The sequence below is a fragment of the Protomyctophum bolini genome (genome assembly GCF_963924005.1).
Source record: "Protomyctophum bolini genome assembly, chromosome: 16".
In the NCBI taxonomy this organism is placed as follows: domain Eukaryota; kingdom Metazoa; phylum Chordata; class Actinopteri; order Myctophiformes; family Myctophidae; genus Protomyctophum; species Protomyctophum bolini.
The window spans coordinates 14753679-14780618 of NC_137877.1; the positions used below are offsets into that span (position 1 = coordinate 14753679).

Consider the following 26940-nt stretch of genomic DNA (forward strand, 5'->3'; position numbering starts at 1 on the left):
TAGCCCATGGTCCAAAATGATGAGAAACGAGGATAACATTTTTTTTCAAAATTTCAAAAAACATGGGCTACAACCCATCGTTTTTGTCATTTCGTAATTTTTTCATATCTTCAAAAATGATGAAAAACGGCGCGCTATAGTATGCCGTACCATATGGGCTATAGCCCATGGTCCAAAATGATGAGAAACGAGGCTAACTTTTTTTTTCAAAATTTCAAAAAACATGGGCTATAACCCATCGTTTTTGTCATTTCGTCATTTTTTTCAAATCTTTTCAAAAATGATGTAAAACTGCGCGCTATAGTATGCCGTACCATATGGGCTATAGCCCACGGTCCAAAATGATGAGAAACGAGGCTAACTTTTTTTTCCAAAATTTCAAAAAACATGGGCTATAACCCATCGTTTTTGTCATTTCGTCATTTTTTTCAAATCTTCAAAAATGATGAAAAACGGCGCGCTATAGTATGCCGTACCATATGGGCTATAGCCCATGGTCCAAAATGATGAGAAACGAGGCTAACTTTTTTTTTCAAAATTTCAAAAAACATGGGCTATAACCCATCGTTTTTGTCATTTCGTCACTTTTTTTCAAATCTTCAAAAATGATGAAAAACGGCGCGCTATAGTATGCCGTACGATATGGGCTATAGCCCACGGTCCAAAATGATGAGAAACGAGGCTAACTTTTTTTTTCAAAATTTCAAAAAACATGGGCTATAACCCATCGTTTTTGTCATTTCGTCATTTTTTTCAAATCTTCAAAAATGATGAAAAACGGCGCGCTATAGTATGCCGTACGATATGGGCTATAGCCCATGGTCCAAAATGATGAGAAACGAGGCTAACTTTTTTTTTCAAAATTTCAAAAAACATGGGCTATAACCCATCGTTTTTGTAATTTCGTCATTTTTTTTAAATCATCAAAAATGATGAAAAACGGCGCGCTATAGTATGCCGTACCATATGGGCTATAGCCCATGGTCCAAAATGATGAGAAACGAGGATAACATTTTTTTTCAAAATTTCAAAAAACATGGGCTATAACCCATCGTTTTTGTCATTTCGTAATTTTTTTCATATCTTCAAAAATGATGTAAAACTGCGCGCTATAGTATGCCGTACGATATGGGCTATAGCCCACGGTCCAAAATGATGAGAAACGAGGCTAACTTTTTTTTTCAAAAGTTCAAAAAACATGGGCTATAACCCATCGTTTTTGTCATTTCGTAATTTTTTTCATATCTTCAAAAATGATGTAAAACTGCGCGCTATAGTATGCCGTACCATATGGGCTATAGCCCACGGTCCAAAATGATGAGAAACGAGGATAACTTTTTTTTTTCAAAATTTCAAAAAACATGGGCTATAACCCATCGTTTTTGTAATTTCGTCATTTTTTTTAAATCATCAAAAATGATGAAAAACGGCGCGCTATAGTATGCCGTACCATATGGGCTATAGCCCATGGTCCAAAATGATGAGAAACGAGGATAACATTTTTTTTCAAAATTTCAAAAAACATGGGCTATAACCCATCGTTTTTGTCATTTCGTAATTTTTTTCATATCTTCAAAAATGATGTAAAACTGCGCGCTATAGTATGCCGTACGATATGGGCTATAGCCCACGGTCCAAAATGATGAGAAACGAGGCTAACTTTTTTTTTCAAAATTTCAAAAAACATGGGCTATAACCCATCGTTTTTGTCATTTCGTAATTTTTTTCATATCTTCAAAAATGATGTAAAACTGCGCGCTATAGTATGCCGTACCATATGGGCTATAGCCCACGGTCCAAAATGATGAGAAACGAGGATAACTTTTTTTTTTCAAAATTTCAAAAAACATGGGCTATAACCCATCGTTTTTGTCATTTCGTCATTTTTTTCAAATCTTCAAAAATGATGAAAAACTGCGCGCTATAGTATGCCGTACCATATGGCTATAGCCCATGGTCCAAAATGATGTGAAACGAGGATAACATTTTTTTTCAAATTTTCAAAAAACATGGGCTATAACCCATCGTTTTTGTCATTTCGTAATTTTTTTCATATCTTCAAAAATGATGTAAAACTGCGCGCTATAGTATGCCGTACGATATGGGCTATAGCCCACGGTCCAAAATGATGAGAAACGAGGCTAACTTTTTTTTCCAAAATTTCAAAAAACATGGGCTATAACCCATCGTTTTTGTAATTTCGTCATTTTTTTCAAATCATCAAAAATGATGAAAAACGGCGCGCTATAGTATGCCGTACGATATGGGCTATAGCCCACGGTCCAAAATGATGAGAAACGAGGCTAACTTTTTTTTCCAAAATTTCAAAAAACATGGGCTATAACCCATCGTTTTTGTCATTTCGTAATTTTTTTCATATCTTCAAAAATGATGTAAAACTGCGCGCTATAGTATGCCGTACGATATGGGCTATAGCCCACGGTCCAAAATGATGAGAAACGAGGCTAACCTTTTTTTTCAAAATTTCAAAAAACATGGGCTATAACCCATCGTTTTTGTCATTTCGTAATTTTTTTCAAATCATCAAAAATGATGAAAAACGGCGCGCTATAGTATGCCGTACCATATGGGCTATAGCCCATGGTCCAAAATGATGAGAAACGAGGATAACATTTTTTTTCAAAATTTCAAAAAACATGGGCTATAACCCATCGTTTTTGTCATTTCGTAATTTTTTTCATATCTTCAAAAATGATGAAAAACGGCGCGCTATAGTATGCCGTACGATATGGGCTATAGCCCACGGTCCAAAATGATGAGAAACGAGGCTAACTTTTATTTCAAAATTTCAAAAAACATGGGCTATAACCCATCGTTTTTGTCATTTCGTAATTTTTTTCATATCTTCAAAAATGATGTAAAACTGCGCGCTATAGTATGCCGTACGATATGGGCTCTAGCCCACGGTCCAAAATGATGAGAAACGAGGCTAACTTTTTTTTTCAAAATTTCAAAAAACATGGGCTATAACCCATCGTTTTTGTCATTTCGTCATTTTTTTCAAATCTTCAAAAATGATGAAAAATGGCGCGCTATAGTATGCCGTACGATATGGGCTATAGCCCATGGTCCAAAATGATGAGAAACGAGGATAACTTCTTTTTTCAAAATTTCAAAAAACATGGGCTATAACCCATCGTTTTTGTCATTTCGTAATTTTTTTCATATCTTCAAAAATGATGTAAAACTGCGCGCTATAGTATGCCGTACCATATGGGCTATAGCCCATGGTCCAAAATGATGAGAAACGAGGCTAACTTTTTTTTCAAAATTTCAAAAAACATGGGCTATAACCCATCGTTTTTGTCATTTCGTCATTTTTTTCAAATCTTCAAAAATGATGAAAAACGGCGCGCTATAGTATGCCGTACGATATGGGCTATAGCTCACGGTCCAAAATGATGAGAAACAGGCTAACTTTTTTTTTCAAAATTTCAAAAAACATGGGCTATAACCCATCGTTTTTGTAATTTCGTCATTTTTTTCAAATCATCAAAAATGATGAAAAACGGCGCGCTATAGTATGCCGTACCATATGGGCTATAGCCCATGGTCCAAAATGATGAGAAACGAGGATAACATTTTTTTTCAAAATTTCAAAAAACATGGGCTATAACCCATCGTTTTTGTCATTTCGTAATTTTTTTCATATCTTCAAAAATGATGTAAAACTGCGCGCTATAGTATGCCGTACGATATGGGCTATAGCCCACGGTCCAAAATGATGAGAAACGAGGCTAACTTTTTTTTTCAAAAAACATGGGCTATAACCAGGGGGGCAGTCAGAGAGATATTTTGTGAAGCCACTAAGGAAATGAAAGTTCATATAATGGCCTGTTGTGGCGCTGTCATTGGGCTCAAAAAACCCCATAGCCCCATAGAAGTCCATGTATTTTGGCCCAACTTCACCTAGACTGTATTACCTTAATAAACATGGTCATGAATACTTTTTGCTTCCAGTCACTAGTTTAAAGTCTCATTTCTAATGTCATAATATTCTTTTTGGAAAATTATGGTCCCATTTATAAAATAAATGACCATAAAGTCGCGCATGTTCTGAGGGGCGTGGCTACCGTTACTGTCTATGAACGGGATCCCCCACCCACTCGAGTCAAAATAAAAACCAACGAAGAAGAAGGGGGAAGTCCCGCCTCGTTGTCTGGGCCAGCCAATGGGCCAGCTGGCCTGAGCTGGGCCAAAACGGATCTAGAAAGATGGCGACTTCCATTGCAAGGACTGACAGGCTTCATTTTACGTTCACGTTAGACCCGCGGAACGCTTTGTCCATATTTTTTACAGTCTATGGCTATAACCCATCGTTTTTGTCATTTCGTAATTTTTTTCATATCTTCAAAAATGATGTAAAACTGCGCGCTATAGTATGCCGTACGATATGGGCTATAGCCCACGGTCCAAAATGATGAGAAACGAGGCTAACTTTTTTTTTCAAAATTTCAAAAAACATGGGCTATAACCCATCGTTTTTGTCATTTCGTCATTTTTTTCAAATCTTCAAAAATGATGAAAAACGGCGCGCTATAGTATGCCGTACGATATGGGCTATAGCCCATGGTCCAAAATGATGAGAAACGAGGATAACTTTTTTTTTCAAAATTTCAAAAAACATGGGCTATAACCCATCGTTTTTGTCATTTCGTAATTTTTTTCATATCTTCAAAAATGATGTAAAACTGCGCGCTATAGTATGCCGTACCATATGGGCTATAGCCCATGGTCCAAAATGATGAGAAACGAGGCTAACTTTTTTTTTCAAAATTTCAAAAAACATGGGCTATAACCCATCGTTTTTGTCATTTCGTCATTTTTTTCAAATCTTCAAAAATGATGAAAAACGGCGCGCTATAGTATGCCGTACGATATGGGCTATAGCTCACGGTCCAAAATGATGAGAAACGAGGCTAACTTTTTTTTTCAAAATTTCAAAAAACATGGGCTATAACCCATCGTTTTTGTAATTTCGTCATTTTTTTCAAATCATCAAAAATGATGAAAAACGGCGCTATAGTATGCCGTACCATATGGGCTATAGCCCATGGTCCAAAATGATGAGAAACGAGGATAACATTTTCTTTCAAAATTTCAAAAAACATGGGCTATAACCCATCGTTTTTGTTATTTCGTAATTTTTTTCATATCTTCAAAAATGATGTAAAACTGCGCGCTATAGTATGCCGTACGATATGGGCTATAGCCCACGGTCCAAAATGATGAGAAACGAGGCTAACTTTTTTTTTCAAAATTTCAAAAAACATGGGCTATAACCCATAGTTTTTGTCATTTCGTAATTTTTTTCATATCTTCAAAAATGATGTAAAACTGCGCGCTATAGTATGCCGTACGATATGGGCTATAGCCCACGGTCCAAAATGATGAGAAACGAGGCTAACTCTTTTTTTTCAAAATTTCAAAAAACATGGGCTATAACCCATCGTTTTTGTCATTTCGTCATTTTTTTCAAATCTTCAAAAATGATGAAAAACGGCGCGCTATAGTATGCCGTACGATATGGGCTATAGCCCATGGTCCAAAATGATGAGAAACGAGGCTAACTTTTTTTTTCAAAATTTCAAAAAACATGGGCTATAACCCATCGTTTTTGTCATTTCGTAATTTTTTTCATATCTTCAAAAATGATGTAAAACTGCGCGCTATAGTATGCCGTACCATATGGGCTATAGCCCATGGTCCAAAATGATGAGAAACGAGGCTAACTTTTTTTTTCAAAATTTCAAAAAACATGGGCTATAACCCATCGTTTTTGTCATTTCGTCATTTTTTTCAAATCTTTTCAAAAATGATGTAAAACTGCGCGCTATAGTATGCCGTACCATATGGGCTATAGCCCACGGTCCAAAATGATGAGAAACGAGGCTAACTTTTTTTTCCAAAATTTCAAAAAACATGGGCTATAACCCATCGTTTTTGTCATTTCGTAATTTTTTTCATATCTTCAAAAATGATGTAAAACTGCGCGCTATAGTATGCCGTACGATATGGGCTATAGCCCACGGTCCAAAATGATGAGAAACGAGGCTAACTTTTTTTTTCAAAAGTTCAAAAAACATGGGCTATAACCCATCGTTTTTGTCATTTCGTAATTTTTTTCATATCTTCAAAAATGATGTAAAACTGCGCGCTATAGTATGCCGTACCATATGGGCTATAGCCCACGGTCCAAAATGATGAGAAACGAGGCTAATTTTTTTTTCCAAAATTTCAAAAAACATGGGCTATAACCCATCGTTTTTGTCATTTCGTCATTTTTTTCATATCTTCAAAAATGATGTAAAACTGCGCGCTATAGTATGCCGTACCATATGGGCTATAGCCCACGGTCCAAAATGATGAGAAACGAGGATAACTTTTTTTTTTCAAAATTTCAAAAAACATGGGCTATAACCCATCGTTTTTGTCATTTCGTCATTTTTTTCAAATCTTCAAAAATGATGAAAAACTGCGCGCTATAGTATGCCGTACGATATGGGCTATAGCCCATGGTCCAAAATGATGAGAAACGAGGATAACTTTTTTTTTCAAAATTTCAAAAAACATGGGCTATAACCCATCGTTTTTGTCATTTCGTAATTTTTTTCATATCTTCAAAAATGATGTAAAACTGCGCGCTATAGTATGCCGTACGATATGGGCTATAGCCCACGGTCCAAAATGATGAGAAACGAGGCTAACTTTTTTTTTTCAAAATTTCAAAAAACATGGGCTATAACCCATCGTTTTTGTCATTTCGTCATTTTTTTCAAATCTTCAAAAATGATGAAAAACGGCGCGCTATAGTATGCCGTACGATATGGGCTATAGCCCATGGTCCAAAATGATGAGAAACGAGGATAACTTTTTTTTTCAAAATTTCAAAAAACATGGGCTATAACCCATCGTTTTTGTAATTTCGTCATTTTTTTCAAATCATCAAAAATGATGAAAAACGGAGCGCTATAGTATGCCGTACCATATGGGCTATAGCCCATGGTCCAAAATGATGAGAAACGAGGATAACATTTTTTTTCAAAATTTCAAAAAACATGGGCTATAACCCATCGTTTTTGTCATTTCGTATTTTTTTCATATCTTCAAAAATGATGTAAAACTGCGCGCTATAGTATGCCGTACGATATGGGCTATAGCCCATGGTCCAAAATGATGAGAAACGAGGCTAACTTTTTTTTTCAAAATTTCAAAAAACATGGGCTATAACCCATCGTTTTTGTCATTTCGTCATTTTTTTCAAATCTTCAAAAATGATGAAAAACGGCGCGCTATAGTATGCCGTACGATATGGGCTATAGCTCACGGTCCAAAATGATGAGAAACGAGGCTAACTTTTTTTTTCAAAATTTCAAAAAACATGGGCTATAACCCATCGTTTTTGTAATTTCGTCATTTTTTTCAAATCATCAAAAATGATGAAAAACGGCGCGCTATAGTATGCCGTACCATATGGGCTATAGCCCATGGTCCAAAATGATGAGAAACGAGGATAACATTTTCTTTCAAAATTTCAAAAAACATGGGCTATAACCCATCGTTTTTGTTATTTCGTAATTTTTTTCATATCTTCAAAAATGATGTAAAACTGCGCGCTATAGTATGCCGTACGATATGGGCTATAGCCCACGGTCCAAAATGATGAGAAACGAGGCTAACTTTTTTTTTCAAAATTTCAAAAAACATGGGCTATAACCCATAGTTTTTGTCATTTCGTAATTTTTTTCATATCTTCAAAAATGATGTAAAACTGCGCGCTATAGTATGCCGTACGATATGGGCTATAGCCCACGGTCCAAAATGATGAGAAACGAGGCTAACTCTTTTTTTTCAAAATTTCAAAAAACATGGGCTATAACCCATCGTTTTTGTCATTTCGTCATTTTTTTCAAATCTTCAAAAATGATGAAAAACGGCGCGCTATAGTATGCCGTACGATATGGGCTATAGCCCATGGTCCAAAATGATGAGAAACGAGGCTAACTTTTTTTTTCAAAATTTCAAAAAACATGGGCTATAACCCATCGTTTTTGTCATTTCGTAATTTTTTTCATATCTTCAAAAATGATGTAAAACTGCGCGCTATAGTATGCCGTACCATATGGGCTATAGCCCATGGTCCAAAATGATGAGAAACGAGGCTAACTTTTTTTTTCAAAATTTCAAAAAACATGGGCTATAACCCATCGTTTTTGTCATTTCGTCATTTTTTTCAAATCTTTTCAAAAATGATGTAAAACTGCGCGCTATAGTATGCCGTACCATATGGGCTATAGCCCACGGTCCAAAATGATGAGAAACGAGGCTAACTTTTTTTTCCAAAATTTCAAAAAACATGGGCTATAACCCATCGTTTTTGTCATTTCGTAATTTTTTTCATATCTTCAAAAATGATGTAAAACTGCGCGCTATAGTATGCCGTACGATATGGGCTATAGCCCACGGTCCAAAATGATGAGAAACGAGGCTAACTTTTTTTTTCAAAAGTTCAAAAAACATGGGCTATAACCCATCGTTTTTGTCATTTCGTAATTTTTTTCATATCTTCAAAAATGATGTAAAACTGCGCGCTATAGTATGCCGTACCATATGGGCTATAGCCCACGGTCCAAAATGATGAGAAACGAGGATAACTTTTTTTTTTCAAAATTTCAAAAAACATGGGCTATAACCCATCGTTTTTGTAATTTCGTCATTTTTTTTAAATCATCAAAAATGATGAAAAACGGCGCGCTATAGTATGCCGTACCATATGGGCTATAGCCCATGGTCCAAAATGATGAGAAACGAGGATAACATTTTTTTTCAAAATTTCAAAAAACATGGGCTATAACCCATCGTTTTTGTCATTTCGTAATTTTTTTCATATCTTCAAAAATGATGTAAAACTGCGCGCTATAGTATGCCGTACGATATGGGCTATAGCCCACGGTCCAAAATGATGAGAAACGAGGCTAACTTTTTTTTTCAAAATTTCAAAAAACATGGGCTATAACCCATCGTTTTTGTCATTTCGTAATTTTTTTCATATCTTCAAAAATGATGTAAAACTGCGCGCTATAGTATGCCGTACCATATGGGCTATAGCCCACGGTCCAAAATGATGAGAAACGAGGATAACTTTTTTTTTTCAAAATTTCAAAAAACATGGGCTATAACCCATCGTTTTTGTCATTTCGTCATTTTTTTCAAATCTTCAAAAATGATGAAAAACTGCGCGCTATAGTATGCCGTACGATATGGGCTATAGCCCATGGTCCAAAATGATGAGAAACGAGGATAACTTTTTTTTTCAAAATTTCAAAAAACATGGGCTATAACCCATCGTTTTTGTCATTTCGTAATTTTTTTCATATCTTCAAAAATGATGTAAAACTGCGCGCTATAGTATGCCGTACGATATGGGCTATAGCCCACGGTCCAAAATGATGAGAAACGAGGCTAACTTTTTTTTTTCAAAATTTCAAAAAACATGGGCTATAACCCATCGTTTTTGTCATTTCGTCATTTTTTTCAAATCTTCAAAAATGATGAAAAACGGCGCGCTATAGTATGCCGTACGATATGGGCTATAGCCCATGGTCCAAAATGATGAGAAACGAGGATAACTTTTTTTTTCAAAATTTCAAAAAACATGGGCTATAACCCATCGTTTTTGTAATTTCGTCATTTTTTTCAAATCATCAAAAATGATGAAAAACGGAGCGCTATAGTATGCCGTACCATATGGGCTATAGCCCATGGTCCAAAATGATGAGAAACGAGGATAACATTTTTTTTCAAAATTTCAAAAAACATGGGCTATAACCCATCGTTTTTGTCATTTCGTAATTTTTTTCATATCTTCAAAAATGATGTAAAACTGCGCGCTATAGTATGCCGTACGATATGGGCTATAGCCCACGGTCCAAAATGATGAGAAACGAGGCTAACTTTTTTTTTTCAAAATTTCAAAAAACATGGGCTATAACCCATCGTTTTTGTCATTTCGTCATTTTTTTCAAATCTTCAAAAATGATGAAAAACGGCGCGCTATAGTATGCCGTACGATATGGGCTATAGCCCATGGTCCAAAATGATGAGAAACGAGGATAACTTTTTTTTTCAAAATTTCAAAAAACATGGGCTATAACCCATCGTTTTTGTAATTTCGTCATTTTTTTCAAATCATCAAAAATGATGAAAAACGGAGCGCTATAGTATGCCGTACCATATGGGCTATAGCCCATGGTCCAAAATGATGAGAAACGAGGATAACATTTTTTTTCAAAATTTCAAAAAACATGGGCTATAACCCATCGTTTTTGTCATTTCGTAATTTTTTCATATCTTCAAAAATGATGTAAAACTGCGCGCTATAGTATGCCGTACGATATGGGCCCACGGTCCAAAATGATGAGAAACGAGGCTAACTTTTTTTTTCAAAATTTCAAAAAACATGGGCTATAACCCATCGTTTTTGTAATTTCGTCATTTTTTTCAAATCATCAAAAATGATGAAAAACGGCGCGCTATAGTATGCCGTACCATATGGGCTATAGCCCATGGTCCAAAATGATGAGAAACGAGGATAACATTTTTTTTCAAATTTTCAAAAAACATGGGCTATAACCCATCGTTTTTGTCATTTCGTAATTTTTTTCATATCTTCAAAAATGATGTAAAACTGCGCGCTATAGTATGCCGTACGATATGGGCTATAGCCCACGGTCCAAAATGATGAGAAACGAGGCTAACTTTTTTTTCCAAAATTTCAAAAAACATGGGCTATAACCCATCGTTTTTGTCATTTCGTCATTTTTTTCATATCTTCAAAAATGATGTAAAACTGCGCGCTATAGTATGCCGTACGATATGGGCTATAGCCCATGGTCCAAAATGATGAGAAACGAGGCTAACTTTTTTTTTCAAAATTTCAAAAAACATGGGCTATAACCCATCGTTTTTGTAATTTCGTCATTTTTTTCAAATCATCAAAAATGATGAAAAACGGCGCGCTATAGTATGCCGTACGATATGGGCTATAGCCCACGGTCCAAAATGATGAGAAACGAGGCTAACTTTTTTTTTCAAAATTTCAAAAAACATGGGCTATAACCCATCGTTTTTGTCATTTCGTAATTTTTTTCATATCTTCAAAAATGATGTAAAACTGCGCGCTATAGTATGCCGTACGATATGGGCTATAGCCCACGGTCCAAAATGATGAGAAACGAGGCTAACCTTTTTTTTCAAAATTTCAAAAAACATGGGCTATAACCCATCGTTTTTGTCATTTCGTAATTTTTTTCAAATCATCAAAAATGATGAAAAACGGCGCGCTATAGTATGCCGTACCATATGGGCTATAGCCCATGGTCCAAAATGATGAGAAACGAGGATAACATTTTTTTTCAAAATTTCAAAAAACATGGGCTATAACCCATCGTTTTTGTCATTTCGTAATTTTTTTCATATCTTCAAAAATGATGAAAAACGGCGCGCTATAGTATGCCGTACGATATGGGCTATAGCCCACGGTCCAAAATGATGAGAAACGAGGCTAACTTTTATTTCAAAATTTCAAAAAACATGGGCTATAACCCATCGTTTTTGTCATTTCGTAATTTTTTTCATATCTTCAAAAATGATGTAAAACTGCGCGCTATAGTATGCCGTACGATATGGGCTCTAGCCCACGGTCCAAAATGATGAGAAACGAGGCTAACTTTTTTTTTCAAAATTTCAAAAAACATGGGCTATAACCCATCGTTTTTGTCATTTCGTCATTTTTTTCAAATCTTCAAAAATGATGAAAAATGGCGCGCTATAGTATGCCGTACGATATGGGCTATAGCCCATGGTCCAAAATGATGAGAAACGAGGATAACTTCTTTTTTCAAAATTTCAAAAAACATGGGCTATAACCCATCGTTTTTGTCATTTCGTAATTTTTTTCATATCTTCAAAAATGATGTAAAACTGCGCGCTATAGTATGCCGTACCATATGGGCTATAGCCCATGGTCCAAAATGATGAGAAACGAGGCTAACTTTTTTTTCAAAATTTCAAAAAACATGGGCTATAACCCATCGTTTTTGTCATTTCGTCATTTTTTTCAAATCTTCAAAAATGATGAAAAACGGCGCGCTATAGTATGCCGTACGATATGGGCTATAGCTCACGGTCCAAAATGATGAGAAACAGGCTAACTTTTTTTTTCAAAATTTCAAAAAACATGGGCTATAACCCATCGTTTTTGTAATTTCGTCATTTTTTTCAAATCATCAAAAATGATGAAAAACGGCGCGCTATAGTATGCCGTACCATATGGGCTATAGCCCATGGTCCAAAATGATGAGAAACGAGGATAACATTTTTTTTCAAAATTTCAAAAAACATGGGCTATAACCCATCGTTTTTGTCATTTCGTAATTTTTTTCATATCTTCAAAAATGATGTAAAACTGCGCGCTATAGTATGCCGTACGATATGGGCTATAGCCCACGGTCCAAAATGATGAGAAACGAGGCTAACTTTTTTTTTCAAAAAACATGGGCTATAACCAGGGGGGCAGTCAGAGAGATATTTTGTGAAGCCACTAAGGAAATGAAAGTTCATATAATGGCCTGTTGTGGCGCTGTCATTGGGCTCAAAAAACCCCATAGCCCCATAGAAGTCCATGTATTTTGGCCCAACTTCACCTAGACTGTATTACCTTAATAAACATGGTCATGAATACTTTTTGCTTCCAGTCACTAGTTTAAAGTCTCATTTCTAATGTCATAATATTCTTTTTGGAAAATTATGGTCCCATTTATAAAATAAATGACCATAAAGTCGCGCATGTTCTGAGGGGCGTGGCTACCGTTACTGTCTATGAACGGGATCCCCCACCCACTCGAGTCAAAATAAAAACCAACGAAGAAGAAGGGGGAAGTCCCGCCTCGTTGTCTGGGCCAGCCAATGGGCCAGCTGGCCTGAGCTGGGCCAAAACGGATCTAGAAAGATGGCGACTTCCATTGCAAGGACTGACAGGCTTCATTTTACGTTCACGTTAGACCCGCGGAACGCTTTGTCCATATTTTTTACAGTCTATGGCTATAACCCATCGTTTTTGTCATTTCGTAATTTTTTTCATATCTTCAAAAATGATGTAAAACTGCGCGCTATAGTATGCCGTACGATATGGGCTATAGCCCACGGTCCAAAATGATGAGAAACGAGGCTAACTTTTTTTTTCAAAATTTCAAAAAACATGGGCTATAACCCATCGTTTTTGTCATTTCGTCATTTTTTTCAAATCTTCAAAAATGATGAAAAACGGCGCGCTATAGTATGCCGTACGATATGGGCTATAGCCCATGGTCCAAAATGATGAGAAACGAGGATAACTTTTTTTTTCAAAATTTCAAAAAACATGGGCTATAACCCATCGTTTTTGTCATTTCGTCATTTTTTTCAAATCTTCAAAAATGATGAAAAACGGCGCGCTATAGTATGCCGTACGATATGGGCTATAGCTCACGGTCCAAAATGATGAGAAACGAGGCTAACTTTTTTTTTCAAAATTTCAAAAAACATGGGCTATAACCCATCGTTTTTGTAATTTCGTCATTTTTTTCAAATCATCAAAAATGATGAAAAACGGCGCGCTATAGTATGCCGTACCATATGGGCTATAGCCCATGGTCCAAAATGATGAGAAACGAGGATAACATTTTCTTTCAAAATTTCAAAAAACATGGGCTATAACCCATCGTTTTTGTCATTTCGTAATTTTTTTCATATCTTCAAAAATGATGTAAAACTGCGCGCTATAGTATGCCGTACGATATGGGCTATAGCCCACGGTCCAAAATGATGAGAAACGAGGCTAACTTTTTTTTTCAAAATTTCAAAAAACATGGGCTATAACCCATCGTTTTTGTCATTTCGTAATTTTTTTCATATCTTCAAAAATGATGTAAAACTGCGCGCTATAGTATGCCGTACGATATGGGCTATAGCCCACGGTCCAAAATGATGAGAAACGAGGCTAACTCTTTTTTTTCAAAATTTCAAAAAACATGGGCTATAACCCATCGTTTTTGTCATTTCGTCATTTTTTTCAAATCTTCAAAAATGATGAAAAACGGTGCGCTATAGTATGCCGTACGATATGGGCTATAGCCCATGGTCCAAAATGATGAGAAACGAGGCTAACTTTTTTTTTCAAAATTTCAAAAAACATGGGCTATAACCCATCGTTTTTGTCATTTCGTAATTTTTTTCATATCTTCAAAAATGATGTAAAACTGCGCGCTATAGTATGCCGTACCATATGGGCTATAGCCCATGGTCCAAAATGATGAGAAACGAGGCTAACTTTTTTTTTCAAAATTTAAAAAAACATGGGCTATAACCCATCGTTTTTGTCATTTCGTCATTTTTTTCAAATCTTCAAAAATTATGAAAAACGGCGCGCTATAGTATGCCGTACGATATGGGCTATAGCTCACGGTCCAAAATGATGAGAAACGAGGCTAACTTTTTTTTTCAAAATTTCAAAAAACATGGGCTATAACCCATCGTTTTTGTCATTTCGTCATTTTTTTCAAATCTTCAAAAATGATGAAAAACGGCGCGCTATAGTATGCCGTACGATATGGGCTATAGCTCACGGTCCAAAATGATGAGAAACGAGGCTAACTTTTTTTTTCAAAATTTCAAAAAACATGGGCTATAACCCATCGTTTTTGTAATTTCGTCATTTTTTTCAAAAACGGCGCGCTATAGTATGCCGTACCATATGGGCTATAGCCCATGGTCCAAAATGATGAGAAACGAGGATAACATTTTTTTTCAAAATTTCAAAAAACATGGGCTATAACCCATCGTTTTTGTCATTTCGTAATTTTTTTCATATCTTCAAAAATGATGTAAAACTGCGCGCTATAGTATGCCGTACGATATGGGCTATAGCCCACGGTCCAAAATGATGAGAAACGAGGCTAACTTTTTTTTTCAAAAAACATGGGCTATAACCCATCGTTTTTGTCATTTCGTAATTTTTTTCATATCTTCAAAAATGATGTAAAACTGCGCGCTATAGTATGCCGTACGATATGGGCTATAGCCCACGGTCCAAAATGATGAGAAACGAGGCTAACTTTTTTTTTCAAAATTTCAAAAAACATGGGCTATAACCCATCGTTTTTGTCATTTCGTCATTTTTTTCAAATCTTCAAAAATGATGAAAAACGGCGCGCTATAGTATGCCGTACGATATGGGCTATAGCCCATGGTCCAAAATGATGAGAAACGAGGATAACTTTTTTTTTCAAAATTTCAAAAAACATGGGCTATAACCCATCGTTTTTGTCATTTCGTAATTTTTTTCATATCTTCAAAAATGATGTAAAACTGCGCGCTATAGTATGCCGTACCATATGGGCTATAGCCCATGGTCCAAAATGATGAGAAACGAGGCTAACTTTTTTTTTCAAAATTTCAAAAAACATGGGCTATAACCCATCGTTTTTGTCATTTCGTCATTTTTTTCAAATCTTCAAAAATGATGAAAAACGGCGCGCTATAGTATGCCGTACGATATGGGCTATAGCTCACGGTCCAAAATGATGAGAAACGAGGCTAACTTTTTTTTTCAAAATTTCAAAAAACATGGGCTATAACCCATCGTTTTTGTAATTTCGTCATTTTTTTCAAATCATCAAAAATGATGAAAAACGGCGCGCTATAGTATGCCGTACCATATGGGCTATAGCCCATGGTCCAAAATGATGAGAAACGAGGATAACATTTTCTTTCAAAATTTCAAAAAACATGGGCTATAACCCATCGTTTTTGTCATTTCGTAATTTTTTTCATATCTTCAAAAATGATGTAAAACTGCGCGCTATAGTATGCCGTACGATATGGGCTATAGCCCACGGTCCAAAATGATGAGAAACGAGGCTAACTTTTTTTTTCAAAATTTCAAAAAACATGGGCTATAACCCATCGTTTTTGTCATTTCGTAATTTTTTTCATATCTTCAAAAATGATGTAAAACTGCGCGCTATAGTATGCCGTACGATATGGGCTATAGCCCACGGTCCAAAATGATGAGAAACGAGGCTAACTTTTTTTTTCAACATTTCAAAAAACATGGGCTATAACCCATCGTTTTTGTCATTTCGTCATTTTTTTCAAATCTTCAAAAATGATGAAAAACGGCGCGCTATAGTATGCCGTACGATATGGGCTATAGCCCATGGTCCAAAATGATGAGAAACGAGGATAACTTTTTTTTTCAAAATTTCAAAAAACATGGGCTATAACCCATCGTTTTTGTCATTTCGTAATTTTTTTCATATCTTCAAAAATGATGTAAAACTGCGCGCTATAGTATGCCGTGCCATATGGGCTATAGCCCATGGTCCAAAATGATGAGAAACGAGGCTAACTTTTTTTTTCAAAATTTCAAAAAACATGGGCTATAACCCATCGTTTTTGTCATTTCGTCATTTTTTTCAAATCTTCAAAAATGATGAAAAACGGCGCGCTATAGTATGCCGTACGATATGGGCTATAGCTCACGGTCCAAAATGATGAGAAACGAGGCTAACTTTTTTTTCCAAAATTTCAAAAAACATGGGCTATAACCCATCGTTTTTGTCATTTCGTCATTTTTTTCAAATCTTCAAAAATGATGAAAAACGGCGCGCTATAGTATGCCGTACGATATGGGCTATAGCTCACGGTCCAAAATGATGAGAAACGAGGCTAACATTTTTTTTCAAAATTTCAAAAAACATGGGCTATAACCCATCGTTTTTGTAATTTCGTCATTTTTTTCAAATCATCAAAAATGATGAAAAACGGCGCGCTATAGTATGCCGTACCATATGGGCTATAGCTCACGGTCCAAAATGATGAGAAACGAGGCTAACTTTTTTTTTCAAAATTTAAAAAAACATGGGCTATAACCCACCGTTTTTGTAATTTCGTCATTTTTTTCAAATCCTCAAAAATGATGAAAAACGGCGCGCTATAGTATGCCGTACGATATGGGCTATAGCCCACGGTCCAAAATGATGAGAAACGAGGCTTTACTGTTGAAATGTAAAATTTACATTTTAACCAAAGGACCTGTAAATGACAACACAAAAACTAAGGCACTGGTGTCGTACTTCTGGTTTACCGGAACGGGGTGCAACTCCCTGCAGTGCCCTGCTCAATTTGTTGTATTTACATGGTTCATTGGTCCATGGTCTCAGAGGTCATCGTTATAGTCTTCATCATTTTTGAGGATTTAAAAAAGGTGAAATCGAGGAAAATTGCGGAAAAAACGATATAGCCCATGTTTTTAGATTTTTTTATTGCGGAGTATTGCGGAAAAATAAAAAATTGCGGAAATTGAAAATTGCGGAAATTGCGGAAATTGCGGAAATTGGAAATTGCGGAAATTGCGGAAATTGAAAATTGCGAAAATTGGAAATTGCGGAAATTGCGGAATTGGAAATTGCGGAAATTGCGGAAATTGGAAATTGCGGAAATTGAAAATTGGAAATTGCGGAAATTGCGGAATTGGGAATTGCGGAAATTGCGGAAATTGAAAATTGCGGAAATTGCGGAAATTGGAAATTGCGGAATCGGAAATTGCGGAAATTGCGGAAATTGGAAATTGCAAATTGCGGAAATTGCGGAAATTGCGGAAATTGAAAATTGGAAATTGCGGAAATTGCGGAAATTGAAAATTGCGAAAATTGGAAATTGCGGAAATTGCGGAATTGGAAATTGCGGAAATTGCGGAAATTGCGGAAATTGAAAATTGCGAAAATTGGAAATTGCGGAAATTGCGCAATTGGAAATTGCGGAAAACACGTGAAATTGCGGAAATTGCGGAATTGGAAATTGCGGAAATTGCAAATTGCGGAAATTGCGGAAATTGCGGAATTTTTCAGTCCTATATACATTTCAGCCATTTGAAAATAGACAATAAAAACCTTGAGTACTTATTCCACCACTGATTGATGATAACTCGCAATAAGCTTATCTGGGTTCCTATTCTAAGCTGTCTAACATAACAATGACAACGAAAAATAAACAGATACAGAGACATGTCGTATATAGTGCTGAAATCATGCTTTATTAAATCATTAATGCACATAACTCAAGGAGGAAGTTACATATTGGCAATGCTATATCAACATCAATTAAATCCAAGTGCAGGGCATACAATGAATGCAATTTTCATTTTTCTTTCGTTTCACAGCCGGTGGACTTGCTGTGGTGCACTGGCTTGGTGAAAACCCTGACTATAGCGAACAAGGTGAATTGACTAAAATCTACAAAAACACACTCAAAAAACACACAACACATTACCAAACTAGCCTCCGAGAGCTGGCACTGCTTCTGCAAAGAATAACTTGTATTGACTTTTTCTTTTTTCTTTCATTCTGTATTTGTGGACAGGGTGATGTTACTCTTGAAAAAGGGCAATCCAAGGGTCCTTTGCCAGAAACAGTGCACATTAAAATTATCGAAACCCCAGAGTGCAGGCCGCTTGCACTCCGAGCATGTCATCAAAATGGTGGTAATGACATAGTCAGTCCGAAACACAAGACCAGTTCCTGCTGCTTACATGAGGGTATTATGCAAACAGCACTCAGGGTCTTATGGTCGTGTTAATAATTCATATAGGAGAACTGTAATATTACACGCACTGAGGCGTGTGGATAATAGTCTTGTCTCAGATTCTTGTTTCAAACTTCAACAGGGAGCCTCTCTACCTGCTGAGGCAATCTTAAAAGACTTCAACAAATCGTTGAGGCACAGTGTTTTAGTTTCAGGTATAACAGGGTATTCGTTTCATGCAGAAACTTTCTCCTTTTTAAAACTTTGTTTCATTTTAGTTTCAGTTAATATTGTCATAAATAACAATGCATACATTTCCCATAACCGTTTAAATTCGGCTATATACATTATGTACATGTCACAGAAAAATGGATCAAAAATCCTAAGTCATATTTATCCAATATGGCACATTTTATAACAACTTTAGACTTCAGTCTAGTTTGGCATAAATTAATGTCAAGTTTGGTATAAAAATAGTTCATATTTACAAGAACAGTAATCCAGATCTTTATCTAAGATCAGTAAAGATTAGGTTTTGCTAATTCAATAAATAAAAGTGGATCAGGGAATTGAGGGTAGAAATTAACTGAAATGTGGACGTTTTTATCCATGTTGCTGTTTTCTATTACATTTTTCTTTGTTTCTACATGGACCAAATGTGAACAGCAGCGGATTGGAATCCAAGCTGGTTGGACAGTTTTCGAAAGTGTTTTGCTCCAACATTAGCCTCCTTCACTCCAGACGTCCTGAAGTCACTGGTGTGACTGGTGCCGGTCCTCCCCACGCTCAGGAACCGGTCTGGATCAGTGCTCCTCTCCTTCTCCACTCATCTGCCTGTAGGACCACACACGCACGCAGACACAAAGCAAACCAACAGTTAGTTTCTACCGTCAAACCAACAAGAGACATAGAATCACTCTGCTATACTTTTGTTTTTTATTTGTATACTTGTAGTCATTCACCATGATGCTGCTCAGCATAATCACGTACAATCAAAAGCTGGTTTTGATTGTACGTTAGTTACCGACAACTAGCGGTAACTTTTTACCTCAGAGACGAGGAGTGAGAAGAGATTTCCATCACTTTGCTGCTGCTGCTGCTGCTGCTACTGGAGCTCATGGCAACCACTGACTCAGACATTTCCATCATTTTGCTGCTGCTTGCGCTCATAGCAGCCATTGACTCAGACATTTCCATCATTTTGCTGCTGCTGCTGCTGGCGCTCATGGCAGCCATTGACTCAGACGTCATCATGGCAGACATGCTGCTAGTGGCTGACATGCTCTGGAGTGAAACCTCAGCAGTGTGAGTGCTGCTGCTGTAAGAGGCAGCTTCCACATGAGCGCCGGCTGAGTAATGTTCCTGCATCATCATGCTGCTGCTGTCAGCAGAAGCTCTTTGCGCCACAATACCCATTTTAGTTGGTTCTTCAACAAGGGCTGAGGATAGCAGACGAAAAGCACATGATTCATGTGTTATGGCTTAATTTGCATTAGCCCCAGTGGTGTGCGCAGACATTTAGAGGGGCAGGTGCTCAAGTGAAAAAAGGGCACCTTGTGCAGCGCGTGGAACCGGCCGGTTGCCTTAATAGTGTGAGATTTATAGACTTTTTATAGATTTATAGACTTTATATTAGAAGCTTTTTATCAAGAATATAGATTTTTTCTTCAAAAGGGCACATTGCCAAAAGGGCAGGGGTTGCTCTAGCACCCCCTAGTATCTATCTGTGCACACCACTGATTATCCCCCACAAACGAGCTGTTGGGTGGTCGGTGACACCCACCGACCACCCAAGGCATAATTAATGTTTAAGATGTCAAGCATAAACATTAAGCATTCATGTTTTATGTGAGCCAAGTTTCTCAGAGGAAAGAAAGCTTGTCAAAAGGGCCGTTCACACCAAGCACTATAACAACATCGTTCACCACCATTGTCTTTGTTATGGTTGTGGTGTGGAGTGTGGACTCCGCCACCCACTAGAGTTGGAATGATCTTTAAAACTAGCCCTTTATAGTGATAGTTACAATTATAGTGCTTGGTGTTAACAGTTTTAGTGAAGCCAATGACTATTATGTCATGGACATAATAGTGTTACTTAGTAATCTAAATAGCGATCCGGTTTGATATCAATAATAAAGCTTATCAGACGGAACATTACGCCAGAAGCAGTTGCTGGTTGGATTCCTTCTGACGGAACGTTCCGCCAGGAGCAGTAAAACTGTTAAAGGACTATTGACATTGAAATTGAAATTTCACAACGACAAAAGATGAACAAACATCATCTGCATTATGACTTGCCGCCAATTAAAATAATTCTTCTTACCTTGTACAGCGGCAGGCGCCTTTTCCAAGGTTGGTGACATCACTCTCTTCGGTGATTTGATTGGCTCGGGGGACTTGGCTGTGGGGGACATCACTCTCTTTGGTGTCTTGATTGGTGACATCGCCTGCTCCCTGTCCGATGGCGCCGGGGACGTGACCGTGGGAGGAGACTTCACTCTCTGTGGTGACTTGATTGGTTCTGGCGACTTGACTCTCGGGGGAGATTTGGGTTCGGGGGACTTGGCCTCCGGTGAAGTGATCCTTTCTGCGACCTTCTCCTTGGACTCTGACTTGCGTACGCTCAGAGTGAAGAAACCCTCCTGGCTGCCCGCAGCGTTCTCCACCACCAGCGAGTAGCTGCCTTCGTCCGCCATCTCCACGATTGAGATCTCAAAGCTGGAGGTGTTTTCAGCGGAGACGATGTGGTGACGGAAAGAGGAGCCGATCGCAGAGCCTTCCCGCAGCCAGGTGATAGAAGGTGCCGGGTCTCCGGCGACTTCACACAAGAACTCGGCCATATCTCCCTGATTCACGGTCAGAGACTGTGGTTTGCTCACGATCTTGGCGGCCACTTTCTTGCTTTCCGTTACCGTCTTTGTCCCTACAACGGTGGTGGTTTCCTGCACTCTCGTCTCCTCGACGGTAGTCTTGGATGATGAGACGTGATATACCTCCGTCCTGGTCATGTCGGGGTCGTGTGCAGACGGTGGCTCCTCGTCCCCACGGCGGAGTGTTGAGAAAGCAGCGTATTCCTCTCCGGCCACGTCCAGAGTGGCATAGTCAGAGCATTCTCCCCTGGCGTTCTTGCAGACCACGCGGTAGGTGCCAGCGTCCTCGCTCACACATTCAGTGATCTGGAGGGTCAAGACTCCACTCAGGCTGGTCATGCGGTACTTCCTGCCCTGCTGGATCTCCTTCCCGTTGTGGGACCACGTGATCTGTGGGTCGGGCTTGGCCTGGATGTTCAGGGTGAACTTGGTGTTGCAGCCGTAGGGCACGCGGTGTGAGCGCATCCTGATGGAGATGCGTGGAGCGTGGTCCAGGCTGAAGGGAGCCTGTGTCACCGTCTCCTTCCTCACCATGGACAGCCTCTCTGTCCTCAGGACCTCTTTCCTCTCCTCGTACCTGGACATGAAGTCAACCTTGGGGTAGGTCACTTGATCAACTTTGGCAGCCTTCTCAGGGGCTGGCGGTTCAGCAGGCGGAAGCTTCTTGATTGGTTTAGCAATATATTCGGAGGCACGAGCGGTCAGGTACTCGGACTGGACCTCCTCGGAGTACTGGGCGACGGCAGTCGTCTCCCTCTTGGAGACTCTGATCTTCTCCTCAAACTCCATGCGTTTCAGCTCACTCTTGTAGCCAGTCATTCTCTCTGCCATTTTGTGAGGGCGGAGCAACTCATGATCCTCCTTCTCTTCATACACCCTCTGCTTCTGGTTGGGAGGTCTGTAGGTGGTCTGCAAGTGGCGCTGGCGCAAATCGTGGTAGCTCGGGCCGGCCTCGAATTTAGACGGGATGCGGTAGGAGTCGTATCTGGCGGCGGCTTCTGCTCCCTCCTCCTCCTCGGCGTGGTAGACTCTCCTGGGAGACGTGGAGCGCAGGGCAGACAGCTCGAAGCGCACGGGGCTGAGGCTGGGTGGAGAGACGGAGTAGCCGAGTGCGAGTTCCTCCTCCAGTGCCAGCCTGTCCTCCTCGGTTTGCTTCATGGACAGATACTCCTTGACGGGCAGCAGCAGCTCCTCGTCGCTGAAGTCGCCCAGAGACCTCCTCCTCATCCGGTAGTAGGCCTCTACCTCGGGCGAGGGAGTGCGCTGCCTTGCGGGCCTCACGGTCTCCAGGTCGTCCTGGGTCACGGCCGGGATGCGCCACCTAGGCTTGTACTGGTCGTTGATCCTGGGCAGGGGCACCTCGTAGAACTGCTCCCACCTGGACAGGCGGATGCGCTTCTGGCGCTTCTGCGTGATCTTGTCCATGGGCTCTGGGAACTCGTACTGGTCACGCACCGTCTTGTACCACTTCATGTCGGAGAAGGGCTTAAAGTGTTTGATCTCATTGTCCTCCAAAAGTACGGCCGGGTTGAAGTTGCGAGGAGCGGGAACGTCGTATGGCATGCGCAGCCTCTTCTCGTCTGCCCTCTTCTTCCTCTCTTCTTTCTCTTTCTGGATCTCAGCCTCGGTCTTCTCACCCTTCTTGGTTTCCACGGCGGGTTTGAACATGGAGGCCGCTTCCCTGATGGCCATCACGGCAGCGGGGGGCAGAGGATCGATAGCGGTGCCACTCATAATCTGGTTCAGTCTCACCTTCTTGTCTAGTTTCTCCTTCTCAGCTGCCGCCTTCTTTTCCTTTATACTAACATACACCTTCTTCACGTGAGTGACACGCTCCACTTTTAGGGACGCCTGGCAACTGGCGGATCCGGCAGTGTTGGTGGCAGTGACTCTGTACACGCCGGCGTCTTCAGGAAGCGTGTCTTTCACGTGCAGGATGAAGTAATCCAGGCCCTCATGGACGATTTCGATATTTGGACCGAAGGCCAAGGGCATGCCATCCTTCTCCCACTTCAGGTCGGGGCGACCGGACACTCTGATCTCAAAGCGAACGTCCTGTCCCTCCTTGCATTCGACGTTGGCGAGCAGGCGTTTGAACATGGGCCTCAGTGTCGTGTCTGCCGGCGTGGGCCGAGGGTTAACGGTGAGGCGACACTTGCAGCTGTCGTCACCGTACTTGTTCTTGGCCACGACGCTGTACTCTGCGTCATCGTCTTTGTCCAGTTTGTTGATGATCAGCTGATAGAGACCCTTGTCGCTGATGAAGGTGTACTTCTTGTCATCAGGGTCAGGGACCATTTTCTGTCCGGACTTGTGCCAGGTGACACGGGGCTCTGGGTGCACGGTGAGCGTGACACTAAAGCGGAGGTTCTCTCCGATGTAGGCCGTGCGGTTGACAAGAGGCAGCGTGAACTCCGGTGGCTTCTGGAGCATTCTGGCGGTGTCGACACGGCGTTTCACCTTCTTCACCACGCGCGTCGTGAAGTAGTCGCGGTAAGACCTTACACCGTTGACGAACACCTCGGCGTAGGCGCTGTCCTCTCCGTACTCGTTCACGATCTTGCACCTGTAGGTTCCGTCGTCTGCTCTGGTGACCTTGTTCACGGTGATTACAGCCTCGCCGTCCTCGTATTCGATCTCGTACTTGTCCCCGGCCTCCAGCTGCCGGACGCCGCTGTACCACGTCACCTCGGTGCTGTTGTCGTAGTTCTCGACGTTGCAGGTCATCTTGAAGCTGTCTCCCTCGTTCACCACGCTGTGGCTGAGCTGGCCGGCGACGGGGCCGTGCTCGAACGTAGCGAACTTCACCTTGGCGACGAAGACTCCTCTCTGGGACCTGATGGAGCCGCTGCTGGCCACGCGGGCCGCGGACACGACCGTGGCCCACTCCTTCTTGGCCATGGCCTGGTAGTATCTCTTGTGCCTGCCCGTTTGCATCGGCCTACCGCTGAGCTCCTCCGCCGGCTTCGTCAGCCAGGAGTGCTCCAGGGCCTCGGTGGCCTTCATGCGGTGCTTGCGCTCCTTGGTCATCAGGCGGTCGGTGAAGTCCAGCGCGTCGACGGTGACCTGCTTGAAGGACTCGTCGTCGTAGGTATAGGCCGCGGTGGAGATGTTGTCGATCATCTGCTGGTTGGTCTCGGCGGTGAACGGGTTGATTCCGCTGATGAGCACGTAGGCGAGGACGCCCACGGACCACATGTCGGTCACGGTGCTGACCAGATCGCTCTGGTGGATCTCGGGAGCGGCGTACTCAGCGGTGGTGTACTGGATCTTCACCTGGTCTCCGGGAGTCAGGTGTCGGGCCTGGCCCAGCTCGATGATCTTCACGTTGGAGCTGGTTCTGGTGGTGTACACGATGTTCTCGGGTCTGATGTCGAAGTGGCCATAGCTCTGTTCGTGCAGGAACTCCAGAGCCGAGCACACCTGCCTTATGTAGTTGGCGATCTCGCGCTCGTTGAGCTCAAAGTCCGGCGAGTTGAGGCGCTCGAAGATGTCGCTGCCGGAGATAAAGTCGAAGATCAACACCAGTTCCTCTGGGCTTTCGAAAGCGTAGTGGAGGAGGAGGAAGTTGGCGTGCTTGGCGAGATTCAAAGTGGCGACTTCTTTCTTGACGATGGCTTGATCGGCGCCCCTCACTTTGACAAATTTAGCCATGTAGGTCTTCTCTGAGCTGATTTCCACGCAGCGGTGGATAATACCAAACTGTCCTCTTCCCAGCTCCTCTGCAATGGAGAATCTGTCGTGGAGGTTCTTGGCGTCGTTGACCATGACCTTGCCCCTGGGGCCGGTGGACCCGGAGTCGTCGACCTCGCGGTCGTAAAGTAGCACTCTGGACTTGTCCTCCTTGGTCATGATGGGACCGCTGCTCTCGGACGGAGAGCTCTGGCCGAACTTGTTCTCGGCGATGACCCTGAACTGGTAGCCGGTGCCGCCGAACAGGCCGATGATGGTGTAGTGGCTATCTCGGGACTGGGCCACACGCTCCCACCTCTCTGCGGTGGTGGGGCACTTCTCGATGATGTAGCTGCTGACGCGGCTGCCACCGTCGTTGGCCGGCTCCACCCAGCTGAGTGTGACCGAGTCCCTGGAAATGTCGCTGGCCTTGAGGCCGCGCGGCGGGTCGGGCACGTCCGCCACGTCCAGCTCCACCGTCTGCTGGTCGATGCCGAAGCGATTCTTGGCGCAGACGATGTAGAAGCCGGCGTCCTTCTTCTCCACGCCGTTGGGGAACACCAGCGAGGTGAAGGAGCGGGTGACGATGACCTGGTAGTAGCCGTTGCTGTCGATCAGGTCCTGGCCCTTCTGCCAGGTGATCACCGGGTCGGGTTTGCCCGTGAAGGGAATCTTGATGTTGACCATCTCGCCGCGCAGGGCGGGGATGGCTTCCTTGTCCTTCAGGTTCTTAGGCAGGTTGATCTTGGCCGGGACTGGAAAAACAAATATATATTAGTTTTTTCATTTGTGAAACGTTAAAATGACACAGTTACAATATAGTTGGACTGTAAAAGGTAACTAAAAGGTAACTTTTAGCTGTAACTGTAAATTGTGGGACTGAATACGTCATACTATTAAGTAGACTTTTGTAGGTGTCTGTGAACTTACCCTCAACGTCCAGAGAGATGGTGGCGCAGATGGAGCCTCCCTGGTTGGTGGCTCTGATCTGGTAGATGGTGGAGTCGTCCTCGTCAGCCTCGGTGATGACCAGCTGGTGGTAGCCTCCCTTGAACTCCTGGATCTTGAGCTTCTTCCCATCAGACTGGATCTCCTTTCCTCGTCGGAACCACTTGATGACGGGCTTGGGCTGCCCGATGATCTTGCACACCAGTGTGGCGTTGCTCTTGTACTTGACGCTCTGGTTCCTCAGCTCCTCCTTGAAGGCGGGCGCGCGCACGTCCACCGCGTTTGCGGGCACCATGGGCGCCGTCTCCTCACTGTAGTCGCTCTCGCCGCCCAGGTTCTCGCACTTGATGCGGAACACGTACTCCGAGCCCTCGGTGAGGTGCTTGACGGAGAACACGGTCTGCTTGATCTCGTCCGTGGTCACGGGCGTCCATTCTTCGCACTTCTTCTCCTTCTTCTCCACGCAGTAGCTCTTGATCTTGGAACCGCCGTCTCTGAGAGGGGGCTTCCAGGCGAGCACGCACGAGACCTTGGTGATGCCGGAGACCACGGGAGACAGGGGCGGCGATGGTTTGTCTGAGGAAAGGAGCAACATGTTAGATGCAATTAGACTTTGTTATTTTTCTCCTCAATTTAGCCAGACCAGTGCATGGTTCCCAGACCTTTCATGTCGAGACCCAAAAGAGAGCTTAGACATTCGCCCCGAAACTAGTGAAAATAGCAGATCTAGATGCACGCAACGTGGCACAAAGCGACGTGTTGTGTGCTTGTAGATCTGATATTTTCACTACTTCATTATTATTCTTAT

The 26940-nt window shown here is 41.3% G+C and overlaps 1 protein-coding gene across 2 annotated transcripts in view; it reads right to left on the reverse strand.

Moving 5' to 3' along the window:
* Positions 1–18133: 18133 nt before the first annotated feature.
* Positions 18134–26940, reverse strand: part of ttn.1 (titin, tandem duplicate 1) — a 168336-nt gene continuing 159529 nt past the window's right edge. For both annotated transcript variants that reach the window (XM_080784967.1, XM_080784968.1), the window contains 4 exons: positions 26115–26708; positions 20966–25939; positions 19691–20081; positions 18134–19476 (listed from right to left, as the gene is read on the reverse strand). In XM_080784967.1, coding sequence (XP_080641093.1) covers positions 19446–19476; positions 19691–20081; positions 20966–25939; positions 26115–26708 — 5990 coding nt within the window. In that variant the 3' untranslated portion in view covers positions 18134–19445. The remainder of the gene's footprint in view (positions 19477–19690; positions 20082–20965; positions 25940–26114; positions 26709–26940) is intronic.